Below are 22,306 nucleotides of genomic sequence, written 5' to 3'. Positions count from 1 at the left end.
TACGACAGGAGTGACCGAGAGTGGGCCTGGTATATATATGCTACTAGGCTGGTAGGGAAATGGGAACAGGTGTGTAGATGGGGTGGGAAGGTCAAGTGATGGGGAATGGTAGGAATGCAGAGGTTACTGGAGGGCAGCTGGGAGTGGCATGATCTGAAATGACAGGGGAAAAGACAGACGAAGCTAATGTTAACTAAGAACTGGATAACGTTGTGCCAACATGGGGCAGACGGCAAAATTAAATTGGCATCACCAAACCCTCATGGCCACGTGGATGTGGACAGTATAATTTTGACCACTCTCCAGAGGACAAACACTTCTGATATTATGGTAACAATATGGACCTTTTGTCTGGCACAACCATCAGGTCTAACTTTACATTTGTGCCCCACTAGTGGCAAAAATAAAAAACAAAACAATCAAGGGTTTCTTTCTTTTTTTGTATCCATCTAACAATTACCTTTTGTGGGGAAATCAGGCTACAGTGTAGCTAGATACAGTCCAATGTAAGTATCCAAATTCAAAATTAGTTTTACTGGCATTATGCTATAATACAGTATAACCAAAGCAGGTTGTATAAGAATACATCTAAAGAAGCTGTACCATAGCTAACTGTGGTACAAGCATTGAATGTGACTACTGTGAAGGGGTTTTTCCTTCTTTAGGTCTTAAGGTAGTGTTAGGCAGTGTTTCCACAGGTCACTTACAAGTAATCCCTAAAAGCAATAGTTCATTGTGTGTCGCAAGGACAGCTGTGAAGACACCGACAGAGTCAAGCTGGCCCAGTCTCCAATAGCAGTTGCCATAAGCAAGGAAGGTCATAAAGATATGAGGGACCGTGCCTCCGGTCTAGGGAGAGAACAGTCATAACACAGGGGCCCTTCAGCTCCACGATAGACTGTCTTCCCTCTGGAAAGTATTGCATGAAATATACAACGTGGCTTAGGTGAATGTGGTTTAATGTTTAGGAGTTGGTACCCAACAGAATCTTCACACATGTATGGATAGGTGCTGTGGTCCCATGAAGAATATCCTCATATTAACATGTAGTAAGTTTTGTATGGGTTTAAATATGCCCCACAAGAGAGATGACCTTCAGAATTGGGTGGCATTACACAGTGTTAACTGTCCTTGACCGAGCTTGAATAAATGCTTCCGCTTAAGACATCTGGGTCTCCTGAAACTTCTTCCATCACAAGTTAACCAGCTTGCCAGCGTTCAATCACAACTACTAGCCTATACAGGGGGTGTATGCTTTTATTTTAATCAGTGCAACTGTCTAGACACTTTTGCTGCTGCTGATGTGCTGCTCTAACTACACAGCCTGTGTGGACATGGTGTACTGATCTATACTGACAAAACAGGGAACCCGCTCATCAAAACATTTCTCCACATTGCCACTAGTGGTCAAAAGCCCCACAGGGTGTCTTTAAGTAGATTTTTATTGATATTGTACGGCTGAACTACCTCTCCCTTGTGGCTCACAACTGTGTTAAGAGCTGTGCTCGTCAAACACTAACTTAATTGTAGATCAGCCAACATCTGAAGCCACTTACAGCCCACATCCAACACGATTTAATAGTGGATTATAACTGGTTGTTATCACTAAGCCAGCTTTGCTAAAAATTCAAAACATATTACATAACACTGAACCAATCCAAAGTATGACTGAGGAAAAAAAAAAATTGTATCTCTGATTCCTTGAGTTTGTGGATTAGTTTCTCTGAAAGACATTTCCACCCGCCTGTGTTCATGGAGGAAAGGCACTGAGCAACACTTGGGATCTGGACAAAGTTCATGAAGTGAAAAATTTTATGATGAGTAATGCATGCTGCAGTTCCTTTTATTTTAGATTATTCTAGTTGCTTGACTCTTGAAAGGCCAAGCTGACCTTCAGCGGACGGCTGAATGAAAAATGTTCACTTTTCTGTAACTGTTGTTAACAAAATTGAGATTCTGAAAAAATAATGAGGCATGATCATATTTTTCTACTCATGTTTCTTCTAATCATCAAGGAAGCAAAAAAAAAGCATTTGGCAATGTCTCATCCTTAACACTGAAACATCCTACCATTATATTTCTGCTATTTATATTCTGTGCAAATTAGCATTTTATGATTTTCAAACTCCCCTGCGAGGAAATAACATTGGTTCACAACCTTTGGTTGACAGCATGGTGACTTTCTCTGAGACCTCAAGTTCAACTGGCTTTCCAGTATTAAACAGCACATTTACAGTTACTTTTAACATTCTTGGTTGAGAATAAGTTGTTTTTGAAATGATCAAGGTCTAAAACCCAGTATTCGGCCTCATCCTTAAAGTATCACTGACATAATACCCCATATACCTTATATGCTTACAATTCTAGAACAACACCTGGTAAGAATCAGTGGAAGCATCTGTATTATTGGGCCCTGAAAGCAACTGTGTATAAAATAGGTATTGAAAAAGTAATAATAAGAGCTGAGGAAATTGGTTCCTGCTTGCACAATAGTAAAGTAAAAGTAACAATGAGGAACAGATTCAACTGTGAACGTCCATCTTAGCTCTGTCACGGTGGTCACTGTGGAAACATTCCCTCATGACTTTGTGTTGCTGGTGGACAAATGTCGTTGAGGCCACAAATATGACTTTTAAAACCTGTTCAGTAGCCTGTACTGAAATGCCTGCCACCATCCTACAGTCCGGCTCCAGAGACACCTGGTTGAAATTATTGACACCACTGATGTTTAAGAACAGAATTTAGAATATCTTCAGAAATAAATGCAAATTGACCAGTTATGTATAATTAGAATGATTAATTAAATGTCCAAAGTTACTGAACAAGCAAAATAAAAAATGCTTTAATATAGTGAAATAAAAAATACAAGCATAAAATTTAGGCCTGACACAATTATTTGTACCCTTTTGATGAATTTCAATTAGTTCCTAAAACTAAATAAAAAACAAATAACCTGTGATTAATTTTCAGTGTTCACGTGACACACACATGAATTAACCATTGAATGATGGTTTTAATTGAAGAGCCAAAAATCTTGAAATTCCTGTTTCAACAGTTCGTAATGTTATCAAGACGTTTCAGTCATAAACCTGTTAAGATGCTTCCAGTACGTGGTGCTAGGAAGAAACTCAGTAAGAGAAGTCTGTGAAAGTTGATTCGGATTGTGGAAAAAACACCACACAAGACCACTAAAGAGCTTCAGGCTGACCTGAAGCAATCTGGACTGGTGGTTTCAGGTCGTATCATACGCCACACAATGAACCTAGTAGGGCTACATGGGGAAAGCCAAGGAGGATACCACTATTGAAAGAAAAACATAAAAAGGCAAAACTAATGTTTGCAAAAACTTTCAGAGCTAAGCCACAGTCTCTCTGGGATAATATTTTATGGTAAGGTGAAACCAAAGTTGAGCTGGGAACACAGTGCATCAGTTTATAGGTGACGAAATGAAGCCCATAAGGAAAAGACCTTTCACCCTACCTACAGTAAAACAGGCTACTGGAAACATTGAATGTATCAATGGAGTGATGAAATCAGAAGATTACCAAGGCATTTTAGATAGACACATGTTACCCAGTGTAAGAAAAATACGTTTGAGGCAAAGGTCTTGGTTCTTTCAGCAGGACAACGACCCAAAGCAGACGACCAGCAACACAGAAGAATGGTTGAAAAGGAAAAGATGGACTGTATTAAACTGGCTGGCAATGAGTCCTGAACTAAATCCCATTGAAAACCTATGGAGAGCACTGAAATCTGCCTTTGTAAAAAGGACTCCTGCAAACTTAAAAGAGCTTGAATGCATAGCAATGGCAGAAACTACCAGCAGACAGGTGCAAGTGTAAGTGTCTAAGTAATTGTGTCTGGGGTACATTTTGTGTTTGTGTTATTTCACTATTATGCAAGTTTTGTTTTTTTTATTCTCATTTGTTGGACAATTTATTAAAATACTCTGATTATACAAAATTGGTTAATTTTTTTTTATTTCTGAAGATATTCTAAATTCTGTACTTAAAATTCAGGGGTGCCAATAATTTCAACCGGGACTGTATACTGATTCAGAAAAATGAATCAAAGAAGAAGAAACCTGTGCTCCGGCATGTTGAAGAAAATCAAAAGAGCTAGAAATTCTGTTTGTATCTTACTTTTGAGAATTGTTTCTTTTCCTGTCAATGTTCTCCTTGGATTCAAACCCACCACAATCCTCAATAAGCCACCCTACAGCCAGTAAGAAAATGCTGTACAAAATACATGACAAAAGTATTTTTGCCAAACATTATTCTTTTCACAAAATGTTGTTTTGTTGGATCAAGAAGACCATAAGGAATACTCTGACTTGTATCTGAACTTGTGCAACACGTGATCATGTGCCATTCCTAGAAATGAGCAAGGAAAATAAGTCTTGGAAGTACAGAAAATTTAAGACACTTTGTTGTTCCAAACTTTGGGCTGGATTTGCTGCTTGTGCACTTTCTCTCTCTGCTGGCACTGAGAAGTCGCTTCTGTCTGAATCACTCTGCTCTTCATCACCACAGCAAAGACGAGAACACCAGGATCACATCTGCAGCGGCAGCATGTCGGAAAACAAATGTAGTCGCTTTTGTCATGTTCATGGAAGAGTAAAAGCATATGAACCCAGTTAGCTTGCTGTTGGAGCAACGTAGGGTGTGTGTGTGTGTGTGTGTGTGTGTAGAAGAGGAAGAGGAAGAGAAAGAGCATCCTATATAGAACAGCCTATATTATGCAGTTTTCCTGGTGTTGTTTTCAGATAAAAAAAAGACTCCTGCCTCTGAGTGTTCTCATTTAGCTACAGGTTGGTTAATATAACGTTTACTGGATGAATGTGAAGACTTGTCCTCACAGGCAGACCACTGGACCGTGATTGGGTGAGACGGCAGTTCCTCTTGTTCAAACCAGAGGAGGCTTCAGATGCTGCAAACCTGCCTGACTGGATGGAAGTGTGTGTCTAGTAGGGGACCTGTTTCTTGTGTCATTCCCCATCTCCCCTGTCCCTTAATGCCCTTTCACCTGTCCAATGTTCGCTACCTAATGAAAAAAATAATAAAATAATAATAAAATCTGTCATGAATAAAGCCAGCAGTCATTCATTTAACAAAAAAGGATGCATTTTTGAAAATGCAATAACTAACCTACATCAACCTGCTGTCGCCGTCCAGTGAAAACCATGCAACTTCAAATTTTGAATTTTTGAGATAAAATAAAGGATAAGTTTCTTTACAGGTTGAAAAACTTATCCCAATTTTAAAGCACACTAAACATTAAAAACCCGCTGGACAATCTGAAAATTGCATCATCGCAAAGCTAAAAACAGGACTGTTTTTCCGAGTTCATGAAAAGTTGTCGTTTTGGAGATACATGATTTTCACAGGACAGCAATTCATTAGACATGCACACAGAAGTAGAAAAATCTAAATTTCTACAACGGGGCTGCTATTTTTAGTGCTGCTCACAAAACAATTTGTATTCTTGATGTAAAAAATAGAATTATAGCACATTTATAACTCAATTTGAATCAAGTCCTGTACACATGTACATACATATATAATGTGTAGGTTGCTTTTTGTAAAATGCTCTCTGGTAAAAATATTCCATGAACTTCTGTGTTTAAAAATATCATTGACTCTAGCACAACTTTAACGACAGGAGTAGCAACTAATAACTTGGATTCAGTTGTCTTTTAGGGTTAGTTTGTCTGTTAAAAGAGCTGCCAGTCAGTTTGGGAGTGATGGTAGTTTCCACCTAGGGTTAGTCATGTGGTGACAGGAAACACAGATCACAGATGGTGCCTTTAAAAATGTTACGTTATCTAGTAAATCGAAGCTTTTATTACGCTGGTATCCTCACACTGACTGATAATTGGCTTACGATGTCAGTGTCAACATGCCTGTAAACATCACAGCTCAATTGACCTTCAGAGCAACAAGCTTGTAACCCTTCAACCATTAGCTCATCGGCCTCCTGCCCAGTTTATTTTGGCATCTCGTGCCACAGAATCGGGCAACGAATCGGCCACAGGAAGCCAACTACTCTCGCCTGAATTTTAACACATAACATCCAGCTGGCATGTAACAGCATTTTTACCCAGTTAGTGAGTGAAATGCTCTATGCAACAGGTCAAAGGTCAAATTTTCAAAGCAATGGACACTAAGCACTTGTTATAACAGCAGTGTGTGATTGCCAGTTACACTGCTAGCCAGCCAAAAGAACTTCACTGACTCCTGAATGTAATACAAACCATCCAAATGCTGCTGATGCTTGGGACCAGGTTTGTTGGTCAGCACTGACAGGAGTCTGAGCACTGGAACTTGATCCCAGCAGGTAATTTTGCTTGAATGCATTATAAATCCAGTCATGCATTTTCCAAAAATAAGGTATTTTTAAGGATATTCTGATTCTGATATTTGATGCAATGCTCTTTAAAAAGAAGAAAACAGAGAAGTATAAAATAACAATCACATAATTTTTAAATAAAACAACCTGATACTCGTGAGCTTTCAACGTGCTAAGAATACTACTGCGTGATGCAGGTTTGTCTCTGCTCTCTGATGCCAGGACAACAGCAGATCACTGAAAAGGGGCCCCAAAGCATCCTCAGGTGGCCCCTTCATGTCGAGCCTGCCTGCATCCTGGAATGTCAGGGGGAGCCGGCCCTGTAGGTGACCGGTGACACATAGATACATACTGCTAGTTTGTCAGCTACTGTGCACGCTCAGCTCAGCTCCTCTCATTGAACACTCGCGACCTGCTTCTCCAGCCTGCATCAAGCAAACTGACTGTAAATACTGACAACAGATTGCAGCGGGGGTTTCAAAGTTCATCAGTGATTATGGTCTAAATACAAGGTGCTTTATCAGAGCCAAAAACAAAGGGAAAGAAAACGTGAAACTCATCTTTTCATACTTGATTTTACCTCTAAATTTTTACTATATTTTACCCTATGTAAAATAATCTACAATCTGTTGTCTCTTTTAAAACAGTTTTTATTTTTTCATCTGTCTTTTTATTGTATTTTGCACATTTTGTGCGGCGCACTGTATCTTTTTGTATTAAATTTGCTGTATAAATGAAGTTCTATTATTACTATTATTATGAATATCAGCTTTTTCATTGGAAGACACTTACATTGTTGATTAAAGCGTGTTTATCCAGAGTGAACGGTTTTTTCAAACATATCTTTATGGAGCAATTTGGTTCATAAACAAATGGCAGCGAATCAGTTGTTGCTCACCTTGATTATTTCACATTTGCTCTAGTGTGATATTCCGTTAGTTCACAATAATCAGTTAAAGAATCTATTATTCCATCGATTAAACTGGGAAGTAGACCCTTTAACAATCAACCCAACATGCAGCAGTAATCCATTCCTCGTGCTTGGCCTATTACGCGTTTAATAAAGTGAAAACATTTGTAACTGGCTTTAATGACAAGCTACACTGCCAACCAGTGCTGCTGGCGCTTCTCATAAAGCGGTCTAATGCCTGACTTTACACATATTTTTCCATTCCCCGCCCGGGGGTTAGCAGCCAATGGCTTGTCAGAGGTACTATTTAAGACGCGGCATGTTTAAGGTAGTTCAGACATCAGCGCTCTGCGCGCAACAGGACGCACGGGATTATTCTTAGGAGGAATATATTACACGCTCTTCTCCCGCGGTGCCCGGTTGAGTGTATTCGTTGGTAGAAGGTATTTTTTTCTTTCCTCTCACGGGAACAGGCTGCAGGAGAAATGAAAGCGTGGCGGGTTCGGTTTCTGTACTTTCTGGTGTTGAATGCAGCTGTGCAGTATGCGACGTCCGTGGAAGAGGAGCTCGCCGATTCTGTCCTTGGTGAGTTGCCAGTTTTAACCTCGTCCACATTGGCTCACGTCCACAGACTTTTCTACGGGACCGGAGGGTTTGGACATTTATATCGGCGCAGATCGTTGAGGTGAAAAAGGGACATTCCTGCCTCACTTACGCGCAGTGCTTTTGTACGAGCGGGGTGTGTGTAGTTTAAACTCTGGGAGTAACATTAACGGTGTATACTGTGTATCACGTGTCTATGACTGAACGTGTCTTTGTGCTTCTTTGGCGCATACCCAGCTTCCACTGGCTCCTAATGCCTGTGAGAGACACGATAAAACTGTTTGAACTGTGGACATGGAAAGAGCAAAATGTTGAAAACATTCCGGCAACTAACTGATCTCAACGGGAATTGTGTTATCCCAAGTGCAACCATGATCATTTATGGCTACAATATGGCCCCTAAACTGCTTCGACCCCTTGGCAATGTAAGCCTTGTAAATGTCTCTGTGGTGTCTACGTCCACCACCCCACCCCCCACTCTGAAATCCAGCACAACCCCCAGTTGAGTTGAGTCAGCTGACTGTGTCAGGACCACTGAAACATGGGCAGATTATAGTCGGTGAGGTGGCAGGAACAAAGCTGGGAAAAAACCTCTTGGTAGTTTCTATGGAGCTCGGTCTGGCTGTATGAACCCCTGTAACCCCTGAGGACTGATCTTGTCTAAGGTGGAAGCTCATTTACTGAGGGGCCCTGAGGGGCTGGGGCCTTATTGTAACCAGTCACTCAGTTAGCTAGTCAGGCATCTGAGACCTTCCTGCCAGAACATTAGACCAGTTTTACTCATCTGACGAAAACACTAGTTAGACAGAGGACTCGCTTCTCCTCTTGTCTTCTCTCTCTTTTTTTTTTTTTTTTAACTCTTCTTAAACATTTGTTCAAGAGAAAAATGTCCTCATAAACCACAACTTTCTTCTCTGTCAGGTAACTTCCTCGACCCTCTGACTGACTTGTTTGACCACAAAGATGACAGCAATCAAACTGTTGCCAAATTCTCCCTCCGCAAACCATCGCATCCTGATGATGACCTGTGCTACATCGTCCCCGGAAAACCCGACTCCCTGGCAGCCTGCACCTTCAACAGCACCTCCAAAACCTTCCTAGTAATCCACGGATGGACGGTGAGCGGAGATGCTTCAGCCTGTTGTGACCTGTCTTTAAAACCTCCCCAAGGGCTTTGATCACTTGACTCTGCTTTGGTTTAGAAAAAAAGCACCTGTAACTGGTAGTGTTTCATTATTTCACCCAATTCTGGTGTCACAATGTCTCACCAAATGCACATAAAGAACTTGTTTGTCATGCAACAACATGTTGTAGTTAATATGTTCTGTAAAGATGGTCTGAAAGTGGCTTAGATTTGAAAATATGGACATTGTACAGGCTCATTCTACCTGAACTTCCTTGAATTTTAATGTTATAAGTACCAATGAGCTTGTTACAATGTCGTGTCACATTGTAAGTTCAGTGTTTTATCTGTCATCTCAACAGCTGAGTGGTATGTTTGAAAGCTGGGTGGCAAAGCTGGTGTCGGCGCTGTACGAGAGAGAGCAGATGGCTAACGTTATCGTGGTGGACTGGCTCACCTCGGCCCAGAACCACTATGTGGTTGCAGCTCAGAACACCAAGGCAGTGGGGCAGGAGATCGCTCGCTTCATTGACTGGATCGAGGTCAGTGGAAGCAAAATTTCACAGGTTTCATCCACGCGTGGCACCCGTCAATATCCATTTTGAGCACAGATGGCTTTTCATTACCTCTTTATTAAAAGGCAAACTTAGTAAAGACTTGTAGTCGTCGTTTATCACTTTTTGAATGATCTCTTTGACAGAAGATGACATTTAGTAATAACTAAACTAAAAAATTTAGATCTGTAAACTTCTCACTGATTTCCTAAATCAAATTTTCATACATTTTTTTTTTTTTTTAAAGGAAACCACCAACATGCCTCTTGAGAACATCCACCTCATTGGCTACAGCCTCGGGGCTCACGTGGCAGGATTTGCTGGCAGCCATGCAGCCAATAAAGTCGGAAGAATAACTGGTAAACCAAATGGAACATTCTGACATGTACCATTAAATCATACATCTTCTGAACTTGCAGTTTAATTTGGTCAAAGATCAGTTAATTGTGAGTGGACTTGGTAAGTCATTGTTGGCGCTCCTTGCTCTGTCTGCAGGTCTGGACCCAGCTGGTCCTGACTTTGAGGGGGAGCACGCCCACAGGCGCCTCTCCCCAGATGACGCTTACTTTGTGGACGTTCTCCACACCTTTACCCGGGGCTCCCTGGGTCTTAGCATTGGGATCCAGCAGCCTGTCGGCCATGTGGACATTTACCCCAATGGAGGCAGCTTCCAGCCGGGCTGCAACCTCAGGGGGGCCCTGGAGAAGATCGCTAACTTTGGGATATTTGGTGAGAATAACTTCAAATACAGCTGTAAAATGCAGATGAAATGCTTAAAAGGTATCTAAAATTTAAACATGTTGATTGCAGTGAGAACAATGTTTGCAGAGAAAAACAGGGATTTTTCCATTACTATTGAATATTGTGTTTTTATCATTCCACCCAGGTACGGAGTGTTGTTTTTATACAGTTTTCAAACATGCAAATAGCCCCAGGGTTCTGTTTTGGCTTCACGTAATAATGCATTATTCGGTATGTCTTTTTTAAAATTAACACCAGTGTAACCTGCCATTAGACAAAGATGTATCTGTTACAAACAGGCTATAGTGCACATTTTTGTGATTATTAGTCTACACAAACAGAGTAAACAGTCCAGCGGCTTCACTAACACTGCAGCTACTTGCTGCTTGTAATTAATCTGCCTTAGCAGTGAACATTGTTGTTGTCAGTTGCACAATGGCCCCATTCACACAGAGGGCCCCAAACATGGCAGAGGAAAGGTCAGATACAATATCAGTCATTCTGGCTGAATAGGTTGATAAGTAAAGTAAAGTAAACTTTTTACTAGTGTGTGGTCAGCAAAGAAATAGAAATGTAACAAATTCTCACATGTTATTGCCCAATGTTCTTGAGGAAACATGCGTTTAGATGTCCTTCCCTCTTTCCTCCTCAGCCATCACTGATGCAGTGAAGTGTGAACACGAGCGCTCGGTCCACCTGTTCATCGACTCTCTGCTGAATGAGCAGGAAGCGGCCAAGGCCTACAGATGCGGCAGCAATGACATGTTCAACCGCGGCATGTGTCTCAGCTGCCGCAAAAGCCGCTGCAACACGGTGGGCTACGACATCAGCAGGGTGCGCAAGGCGCGCAACGTTCAGATGTACACCAAAACACGAGCCTCCATGCCTTTCAGAGGTCAGTGGACTTTAAGAGGAGGAGTGTCGTTTAAACTCATCATTGCTCATCACTTTCTGAGCCTAGTAGTGTTTCAGATCCTGGTCGTTCTGGCTGCAAAGGTCTGATCGCCTGCGGCTACGTTTTGCTAGAACTAAACAAAATTGGAACAGCACACAGCTACCGTAGCCTGCATGCATGTTGAAAGTTTCTTAAATGTTCTCTCGCTCCGCAGTTTACCACTATCAGCTGAAGATCCATTTCTCCAGTAAGGTGAACCGTTCGGAGATGGAGCCCTCAATCACTGTCTCGCTGTATGGAACAAAAGAAGAGGCGGAGAACCTGGAGCTTAAACTGTGAGTGGGGCATTTACATACCTTTTTATTAAAAGAGAATCACAGTATTACTGACTTGGATCTTGCAAGTTATGAATTGTTTTGCAACAATGGTATGGTAGCCTTAAAAACAGCATGAGGTAGAAACCGTAAACATTGATATAACCAACTGTGGTTACAAGACTAACCTGGTGTAGAGCACTAACATTTCTCTCAATTTGATGTCTGACAGAAAGGAGAAAATAGCAACAAATAAGACACATTCATTCCTGCTGGTGACAGAAAAGGATATCGGTGACCTGTTGATGTTGAAGTTTAAATGGGAGGACACAAACACCTGGTCGGCCTCCAGCATGTTGAAGATGGTTTCCTCTTGGTGGTCCGGTGACTCAGACAGCGCTGACATGGAGGTTCACAAAATTCGCATCCGAGCCGGCGAGACCCAGCAAAAGTAAGTGCCTTATACTGGGAAAAATGCTTGTAAGGAACCTTAAAAATGATGAAAAAAATGCCCTTTTTAGCATTTTAGTATTCTTTCTAGTAGGAGTAGCTATTAAAGCAAGAAAATCAAAACAAACAACCCCCCCCCCCGCTATTAATGAATCTGCTGCAGTGGATGAAGTGCTCATATAGATCAGTTGAGTTTGATGAATTTCCTTTTCAGGCTGGTGTTCTGTGTAAAAGATCCTGAAGCTCAGAGCTTAACACAGGAGGTCACATTTGTTAAATGTAAGGATGCCTGGAGGACAAACACCAAACAAACTCCAAAAAGGTGAGTTAGACTCTGTCTTCACTCTGCCTTATTACCATTTACATTACTGTTAATGCTGATAAATAACAATAAACTTTGTCCGTGTCTGTAGAATAACTCTGGAGAACCACGGACTCTGAAGAGAAGACCCAACTGCCCTCCGGTCCATTTCAGCACTTAGTAAATAATTTATACACCTGTAAGTTATTTTATTTCACAAATTATACAAAACCCTCACTGCCTTGTGTGTATATATATCCAGAGAGGTTTGTTTGTTATTTAAAACAATACGGATGTAAATTACTGTGTACTATTTTTGTAAAAAGTTGTTTTTATGACATAACTGTGACATCATTGTTGTACAAAAGTAAAGGCCGTTGTCTTTAGTAGAGATGGATACTAGTCGAAGTCACTTCAGAGTGTCACATACTGAGAGACCTGATGACTGGATATACCATAGTAGTTCTGGAGGTATGAATGTCCTATTGTGCAAAATACCTAAAGATAAGTTTCATATTTATAGTAATCACTGTGAAGAAGAATGATGTCCTGCAGACTGTTGCCCCCTCTCAAAAAGAGGGGAAAATAATGTTAAAGGTGAATTTCTTAAGGTGTTTTATGCAGTAGGGTACAGTTTATTTACCTTAATGGACTAATGCACAACCTAACAGAGCATTCACCACTGTAGCTCTCAGCACTTTACGTGACTGTGGGACCTGTATCAGTGTGCCTTACTGTAAACGGTGGCTAGAAGTGAGCTGTTGCAAGACGAAACTTAGCCATTTGTTTTTTCACCTGCGTTTTACTGCTATTATTTTACCAACTTTGTGACTTTTACTGAACCACCTAAACATTCTAGAGATGTTGTTTCAAACACTTTTACAGCATTTTTACTGCCGCACCACTGCAAGACGACATGTTACTCTAAAGCTGTTACCTCAAACAAGCGCCTGACATTTTGTCTACCATTTTTCTGTTAATGTTTCTAAACTTCATGAGGTAGGCGGTGCTCAGCGGGAAGTAGAAGGCACCGTTAACCTCAGTGTTGTCACTTTGTTGTGCTGTCTTTGTTTCTTCTGTGCTCTTATTCATAAGAACATTTCCAGTCCCATGAGCACTAGTTAAACCTCGGCTCTTAAGAGATCGGTACTGTAATCATTGTGATTTCATTTCCACCTACTTTTAAAAAAGAGGAAATGCTTCACTTTTGCACTGAAAACAGGGGACGTCATTGCTCAACCAAGCTACTTGTCAGTAAATTTAATGTAAATACCATAATACTGATGATAGTTTTTGTAGTATGGAACCCTGTTAGTTATATATTTTTACCTCTGGATGAGCTTAATCTGCTAAATGTGCATTTCTATAATCGTTTGTACATATTTGTAAGTATTCACTGTGCTGTATAAATTCATTAATAAACCAAAACTGCCATATGAGAGGTCATTCTGAGCCTGACATTTACTTGAGGGTTGTGACAGTGAAATGATAGTAACTTTGTTGCATCCTTGCCTTAAAGCAAAATATGTGTTTGATGCAAACATTTTCACAATTTAATCTCTTTCACATCTGTTTTTTGATATAAAAGTGCTAGGAATTATTAAACTACCCAAAATAAGCTCTGCAAGTTCTTCATGTCCTTGCAGTTGTGACGCCACTGCGTTTGGCTTGACTGTGTCAAGGTGACCCAGGAGATAGACTGAATCCAGATACTTGTGTAAAATTCAAAGCCAGCTTTAGATTCATCCCCAGACATGTAAATCATTAGTGTGTGTTCACATCCTTTAGTACAAATACAACAATGTAAAAATACTACATTACAAGTAAAAGTCCTACAATCAAAAATTCTACCAAAGTAAAAGTACAGCAGTATCATCAGTAAAATGTATTTGAGGTATCTAAAGTAGTTTTAACTACTTTAGATAGTTTAGTCCAGTGGCTCCCAGTCGAAAAAATAAGAAAAAAAAAAAGTTCTGCCACACAAAATTATAATCATTTTTTGGACACTAATCTTTGCTCAAAGACTAGAGACCTCAAAAATTAAACCATCTGAGATGTTTAGAGAAGAAATCGCTCATTCTCAATTATAACTGTCAAATAGAAAATTATGGATTTCCCTCTGAAGAGTCAAGTACAGGTACCACAAAAGTACTGAGCCTGAGTAAATGTGCTTCAGTTACTTATCACCGCTGTAAAGCAGAAAAGGTAAACAATTACTCATTGAGATGATAAACATGTTTACTGTCGCTTTATTAACTTAAACATCAGCATCTTTTTCCTGTTGATTCGAATGGCATATTTATGAAATGCAGATGACAGTATTTAGGCCAAAGGCCCTGTCGAGAGGACCACCAATGTCCACTTCTTATCTCACCCTCCTGTGACGATACTGATACAGTGTCACTGGGATGGAAGGCTGGATGTTCTTCAAGGCTGAAATTATCGCTCAAGTCAAAACACAACAGCAAGGACACAGCAGGCTGAAACGGGAGAGTCTCACCAGTCTTTGTGGGGACAGATGGCCTTAAACCCCTGCAGGTGTTCTGTGGCCCCTCTGAGGGGGCTGACTGACTCACAGCAACAGAGACGCTTTCCACAACACGTGAATGGTGTAGAGCACTCTCGCCACTTGCTGAAATGTGAACAGCCAAATTCCACAGGGAAAAGAAATGACAGATGCATAAAGATGTAGAAAAATATCAGTTCAGGAGACAGTGTGAGGGGCGCTGAGCAGGCGTGTCTTTACAAGTCACCTGCAGACTACTCGCTGTTTGAGATTTGGAACAAAGTTGAAAAAGGGAGTCTCCTCAATGTGGCCCTGACACTTGAAAATCCCTGATGAATGAATCTAAATGAATTTGTGCGTCACCGTGAGGATAGTTGCATTCCCAGAGGTGACAGGGATCAAAAGTCAGAGGCTACTCCAAGTCACTGGTGTCGAGGGTGCGGCCGCAGAGGCAGACGGTGCAGCCCATCACTCCAGACAGAGTCAGGATAGCCAGCAGGATGGCCCACCAATGAGCCTGCAGAGACAGATAAATGAAAAAAACACTGCACTAATGTTGTCTTTTCAATGGGGTTTCTTGTAAGCCAAAGGGATATCCCTCGAGTTTGGTTTACTGTTGACTGTATTTGTAAGACAGACGTTTATCAAATTATTTGGAAGTTATCTTCTCCCGGAATTATTAACAAATCACTTCAGCTCTAAACATCTGATTTCAGTGAGGAATGTTGTAACCTGCACAATATAAATGAAGTATAATGTGACTAAACATTGAATTATTTCACTGAAATTCAACATGTTAACACTATTTACATGCACAGTCATTTCTATCTATTAATTTACTACCAATACTACACACATACTGTACTGTTATTTGTCTGCAGCAAAGCTTAAGACGGTTGGCAACAAGTTCAGTTTGAGCTGATCTTAAACCTCATTTCTGGTTCAAATTAGTCGGTGCAGTGTGTTTGGTGTCATATTCTTGGGTAAACTTATGAACTTGCACTGTTTACTAAGTTAGGCTTCAACCAGAGCAGGTTTGGTGTGCTATATATTATTTATATAACAACTGAAGGGATGCTTTCCAAATTTATTTTGAAAATCCACGTTTTTGCCATGCAATAATAATATTCCTTTTTTGGGAACTGAATCCATACAAAAGACTAATTGGCAGGATGACTTGTCATGCTTTTCCTGTTTCATGCACATGACACGAGTACGGTGAAACAACACGACGGTTCCTGAACTGAAAGGTCATTTCTGCCTCAAATGAAGCGGATGGCTGATGCTCGCGGTGCTCTTAAGCCCAAATGGGCATTCCTGATTCTCCATGCTGTCATGAGAAACTGGTCCTCAAAGGCAGCCACAAGTGAAACACTGAAGACAGCTGAACATCAAGACAGGAGGTTTAACAAACACACTGAGTAACTTTTGCTGAACAGCAACCTCAGGCAAGCATCTGCTGCTTCTTTACAAAGATGATTTCCACAGCTATAGCATGAGGTTAATGATCATTTTTCAGCCACACGATAGAAATGCTGAAACCTCTCGTCTGACCTGACGGCCGAAAAGCACTGATCAAGTAATTGACTCAGTGGAGCAGCTTGAGGTCCAAATCTATAAAGTTAATACATGAAGACCTGATTGAGAAGGTAAACGCTACAATTTTTGTGTACATCACCATTATAACACTAAAGCAGGAAACAACCATCACATGACAAAAATAGTAATTATTTAGTAACTTTTCTTTTGAAAAAGTAAAATAGAGGAAAGTAAAATAGCTCACTGAAGTTTAGGATTAGACTTTTTAAAACAATTTGGCAACTCACACACTGATCAGATGTAAACTGTGCAGCCTTTTTGATAACAAGTACAGATTTGTTTATATTCACAGTGGATATCCTTTAGGGCTAGCAAACATGTTGAATGCATCTATTGGCATTTTTTCTCTCTTGTAGCTGCCTTATTCCCAGCAGCTGTTATCGCCCTCTGCAGCCAGCTCAAGATTTCAACAATGCAGGTACCCACTCATCAAAACGTTGCTCTACAGTGTCACTAGTGGTCAAAAACCCTGCACAGTGCCTTTAAAGTCAAATTTTGTAACTTTTGCTGAACAACGGCCAATGTGGCCACATATGAAAATAACTAGAATTAGTCATTAGAGTTGTATAATGTAATAATACGTACACCAACCCAACACCGTGACTACAATGAATTGTGGCTTTGAAATGCACTGCTCAGACTGTACAGTATACCACAGCACTATCTGTGTCTATGCCTCCTTTTTGTGCATGTTGCATTTTATGTAATCATGCGTTTTTAAACTGAATTTTAGGAGACATGACATGATATGTGTTGTAGGGTCTATACGAGTTGTTCTTCACCTTCACCGTGACCTCTTCCGTCACTTAACGTCTCCTGAATTAGTTATCAGACTAATCATAGGAAACCTTCACCTTCATCCACTCTGCCACATCATCGAAGTCGTCCAAATTGAGAAAGGAGTTCTTCAGTCTTGCGATGGGTCCGTCTGCATCCAGCATGCGACACACGTGGAATTTATCGCAGTAACCTCGGTTTCCAGAGCACGGAGCACCGCCGACCAGCGGCAACGCTTTTCTCCGGAAGTGACGAGACAGCACGGAAGAGGTGGTGCTGGCACAGGTCTCAGACTTATCTGCCATAGACAGAGAGAAAAAATAATTAGAGCACAAAGGAATACATATCATGTAGCCAACTACAGTACTTAAAGCCACTTTGTGTTGAATTTGAAAATTTCTGACATTTTTATACATTTTTTTTCTACAAAACTAAAGCAGTTGGAATAATGTGAAACATGTATTGTCTTTTAGGCACTGACATCGGACCTCTGAATAAAGGTTTACACACTCACATTTCTTGCAAAACGTGATATTCAAAGTTCCTTTACAAAACTTCACGTTATTCCTTGTACATTACCATCACGTCAGTCGGTTCTCATGTAGTGCTTATGATGTTGTTTAATGGAAAACAACTATGTACGTGGGTAACCTCAGAACAAATTGACACAGGCTGGTTTGTTGGCCCACAAGGTGTAAACACATTCCTCAGTAATACACTCAGGAGCACACATGGGCCCTGTGGTTACCAGGCTGCTGGCAGCACATGTGGCATTTCTCCTTCATGGAGTCTCCTGGACAGTCACACTGCTGCAGGCGGTGCTTCACACACACAGACTCAGCACAGATCTGCAGAGATAACCAGAGACACTGATACCACCAGATTTTCAACTTTGGGATTCAAGGAAACACTTTTAAGAACGCACAGAATTAGTTTTGCAGAATAATGATAATAAGGAAACAATCTGGAAATAGCTGGAACTTATTTTAATCACACATGAAAAAAAGTAATTCTTTAAGGACCATTCTTTAAATCCACATATGGATAGAGACGGATGGATGTCTAGAATTGCAGACAAATTACTTTCAAATTTCTGACACGCAGTAATATGATTTTCAAAATGATTAGCTGTGATGTCGAGTGTGAGAGATTTGGAGTAAATGGACTTATACGTGTAAAACCATTGGTATGATCCTTTTTATAAAGCTTTAAATTCCCATTATAAAAACTTGAATTAACACAGCATTCATTTTTACAGTGTTCTAAATCTTTAAGTTTTCTCTGGAACTTCAGACAAGGACATGTTCGTGCTCAAACAACATACAACATAGCTACTAGCTGTTTCAATGTCAAGAAAACAATTTGAAACTCAGGGCTCAAAGAGCTCAGAAGAAAAGACATTTGAACATCTACAGTTTACTGATAACTGAGCAATATTTGTCCTGAAGATCAGGCTATATGATTGGACATTACTGGGAGACTGTTTTGTCATCTGCTGTTTCCATCCGCTGTCATTAATGAGCTGTGAAACTCAGCATAGCCAATGACTCTTTCCTTCAGGACCAGCGTTGCAACATCGCTGCACACTTTTCCCTGTTGTTGGGCAATGGAGTTGAAGGGTGTTGAGTCACACCGTGGTGTGGGAGATGTGGCTGGCTCACCCCGTTCAGGCAGACACGCGTGCCCTGACTGCAGACGGTGAGGTTTTCCTTTGCGCTCGGCGCGGGGCACAGCGGGGAGAGGCCCGAACACACGCTCTCTCTCTGACAGTCTGTCTCCTCATCACAGGTCTGACCGGCCAGCTTAAACCCACAGTCCTGACCGCAGCACAGACCCTGACTCGGGCTGATGGATGGAGGAGTGAAAAGACATCATGTGCATACGGTCAGGGTGACAGATACACATGAGACCCACATATGAAGAAAACAGAGACACGCCCAGAAGATAGGATGTCAGGTGAAAGGTTGATAACAGTGTGGTGTGCTGCTTCAATTAAAAATTATTTTTAAAATTATTTTAACCATTTTTAAACCAAAAAAACCCCAAAACCTATCAACCTGAAAACAATGCTAATGTAAACATAAGAACAATGAATGAATGCATAGATGCAAGATGTAGCATATTATCATAGTCTCCTTTGGTGAGATTGTCTGCAAACTTTGAAGGTGCGTATACCCTTATGTGCACAGTACCTGCAGACTTTACCAGGCTTGAGGCGACACTGGACTCCTACAGGCTCTTTCGCGCTGTAGCAGCAGAGGTCTGTGTCGTTGTGACCGACATCACACTCCTCATCTTCCTCGACAATCTGGTTTCCACAGATTGGCTGATCACTGACTGGACAAAAAAAAAAAATAAAAAATAAAAAAGACCAGACCAGACACGCAGATAAACACACACAAGCACATACACACAAACATTCCCTGAAACTCCGGACATCCGGACGGCTCAGCGGGCAATGTGGGACATGTACGCTGTGGCAGCTTTTCCTCATTACCCACAAAGCAGTCGTCCTTCTTCAGCTTGAGGATCCTGCTGATGTGTTTGATGCTGCAGTGGGAGAATTTGTCGTTGTTTTCACGCACCTCGTCTGTGGCGTGAGGGAACATCAGGTACCTGCCTTTACCAACAGTGGAACCCAGATCCCCGCAGTTAGAGCCCTCATCATGCTGAAGCACGGACAAAATATCAGAAACAGAAACAGTCAAAGTATGTTTTTCTTGATTAGTTATGTATTTTGCCACAAACAAATCATCTAACCAACGCTTAAACAGTTTGTTTTCATCCTAATCACAGATGGGGAATTTAACTCCCTTTATTACAGATCTCAGTAGCCTGTTATAGGTCATTGCAGATGGTGGAAGATGGTGCCTGTAACAGCAGTTATATTACAGACCCTTTCTGACTTTCAAATGATCTTTGTTATGTTTTCACATAAATAATGCAGCCTTTAGAGAGTCAAAATTCTTCTTTTTCTCTGGGATGTGATGGCCCTGAAAGAGCAGATGAATGTCATGCTCCACCTGTGGAACACCAGGAATAGAACACAGAGCTCCTTGGGCTTTACTCAGAGACACATTAGAGAAACGTTTTCTGGATCTCGCCTTCTCTGCATGTCAACAAGTATATGATGGTATGATGGTTTTAAAGTTTGAGAAAAACTGCCACCACACCTCGGTCGGTTTTTGGAGTAACTTTACTTTTAAAGGTTTTGAATATCAGTGGATCTCCTGGATTTCAAACTCACAATTAAATTAGCTATTAAGTAGTAAGTAGCGTTGAAAGTGACATGGACACATGCAGAGAGAACACGTTTGGATGTGGGTAGCCTGTTCCTGCATCTGTCCTCAATTAGTTTGATGGATAAAATGAGTGCTAACTTTATAGTGTTCAGTATGTCAATATCTGCGGCTCTGGGTTTGGCAGCGCATTTCACCACGGCTGTGCAGACGTTGGTGCATTTTCTTAAGAATAGTAAAACTATTTTTGTTTCTTATAAAGCAATTTAGTCTTGCATTATGTTTTCAATGTAATGTCCTGCTCAGCCATTTTGTGTTGTTGCAGCTCAAAACTCTGCCGGAAATAGACAAAAAATAGCCCGCTGTAGAACAACACTGCATCTCCTTTACTGCTGCAGTCATTATGACAACAAAAACAGTGTAAAAGCGCTAAGAAAAGGAGGGACGGCAAAGTATGGGTAAATGTCAGTACTGTACACTGTCAAGTAACAGATTACCTGCCCTTCCTCTTTACTTCTTGAACACCTGTAGTGGTTTTACAGAAGCTGTCAGCACCGACAACCTTGATGCAATTTCATTTTCATTTCTAAATCTTATGTTGTGACTTGTGGTGGGTGTAATGTATTTTGTGCTGTGCATCACTTCTATTGATTTAAAAAATTAAAAGAATAGCTGAAAACACTCAACCGAAAAATAATTGGCAACTATTTTGATAATCAATCAACTGTTTTGTTAATTGACTATTTTATTATGTAAGTTTGGATTTATTAATTAACAGTTGAATCATCAAAACATCGTTGGGTTTTGGACTGTTGGTCGGACATCTGAAAACATCATGTTGGGCTCTGGGAAATTATGATTGTTTTCTGAAATTTTCCCTATTTCCTGGCATTTTATAAATAAAAAGATGAATATTTTTTTCAAAAATAATCCTCATATTAATCACTTTAAAAAATAACCTCAGTTGCCTCCCTAATATCAAAGTGATATGTGCACGAAACTTATGACAAGATCTAAATGAAGGAGCAGGACAACAAAAGATGAAAAAAATATATTTCTATTTGCTGTATTTCAATTTATCTTTCACCTAAACAGCAAATTGATCCATAGTGCACAGTTTTAAAAGTCATTGTACAGATGCGTATTTGAGAAGGGGAAGTAGGCCAAGGGCCAAAGAAGCTCTTTACCCGGAATTCCTTTCTGCATCACAGCCCACCCCTCTCTCTTTCCTCCACTATGCCTGCAACAAATCTCAGGTGAAGCACGCTCTCAGATCTCTTCATGTGCTTCCGGCCTGGAACTGATGAGACGCGCCTGTCACAGCAGCCCGGACACCGGGCCGGAGCAGGAGAATTTATGGTAGTTTCGCTTACAAAAAGCATGCAGACTCTGACGTAGCAGAACTAATCTGCTCAGGAACGCATCAGAGGACTCTTTGGTCTGTGAATAACAGAGGTCAGGCTGAAAAGAGACGGAGCAGCGCTGCTGACATTTTGGGCAGTGGGAGAAAGGTTGCAGGTGTTAACAGCTGTCACACATGGAGAGAGGTGCATGCATTTGTGTGTATACATAAGCTCTGTGTTGGTATGGTATAAATGGAGGAAGTTGTAAAGGCCTGTATGTCAAAATGGACAGAGAATAACTGTGGAGAGAGAAAGAAATCAGAGATCCTCCTGTTCCCTTATTTCAGATTATCCAGTGAGACTGAGCCAAAGCTCCGTATAAAACAAGCCAGTCAATAAATGCCAAGGTCTCTGATGCCCACATAAGTGAATCATTCACAGACAGTTTGTTCTGGTGCAGTGCAAACAGCCATGTTTGTGAGAATGTGTGAGGTATGTCTAAAATTTGAATCAAAGCGATTCGTCATGTTGAATCATCAGTCAGTACACAACCCACGCAGTCTCATGTAGGACTAACGTGTGTTTGAATTCCTGGCGACTGAG

At 40.8% G+C, this 22,306-nt stretch overlaps 2 protein-coding genes across 2 annotated transcripts in view; one reads left to right on the top strand and one right to left on the bottom strand.

Annotated features, from left to right (window-relative positions):
* Positions 1–7,585: 7,585 nt before the first annotated feature.
* On the top strand, positions 7,586–13,678 carry LOC120790802 (lipoprotein lipase). Its single transcript, XM_040128664.1, has 10 exons — positions 7,586–7,843; positions 8,783–8,979; positions 9,347–9,526; positions 9,786–9,897; positions 10,034–10,267; positions 10,932–11,174; positions 11,389–11,509; positions 11,721–11,939; positions 12,153–12,260; positions 12,352–13,678. Exons 1-10 carry the CDS (start codon positions 7,744–7,746, stop codon positions 12,377–12,379), a joined length of 1,542 nt encoding a protein of 513 aa, XP_039984598.1. The 5' UTR covers positions 7,586–7,743; the 3' UTR covers positions 12,380–13,678.
* Positions 13,679–14,204: 526 nt separating this feature from the next.
* Positions 14,205–22,306, bottom strand: part of si:ch1073-396h14.1 (disintegrin and metalloproteinase domain-containing protein 10) — a 29,819-nt gene continuing 21,717 nt past the window's right edge. The window contains exons 10-15 of the mRNA XM_040128945.1: positions 19,619–19,790; positions 19,314–19,458; positions 18,783–18,966; positions 17,870–17,969; positions 17,199–17,419; positions 14,205–15,262 (exon numbers count right to left, since the gene is read on the bottom strand). Of these exons, the coding sequence (XP_039984879.1) occupies positions 15,158–15,262; positions 17,199–17,419; positions 17,870–17,969; positions 18,783–18,966; positions 19,314–19,458; positions 19,619–19,790 (927 nt within the window). The 3' untranslated portion in view covers positions 14,205–15,157. The remainder of the gene's footprint in view (positions 15,263–17,198; positions 17,420–17,869; positions 17,970–18,782; positions 18,967–19,313; positions 19,459–19,618; positions 19,791–22,306) is intronic.

This window comes from Xiphias gladius, chromosome 6, assembly GCF_016859285.1.
Source record: "Xiphias gladius isolate SHS-SW01 ecotype Sanya breed wild chromosome 6, ASM1685928v1, whole genome shotgun sequence".
Taxonomy (NCBI): Eukaryota; Metazoa; Chordata; class Actinopteri; order Istiophoriformes; family Xiphiidae; genus Xiphias; species Xiphias gladius.
This window is presented reverse-complemented; position numbering and strand designations above follow the sequence as displayed.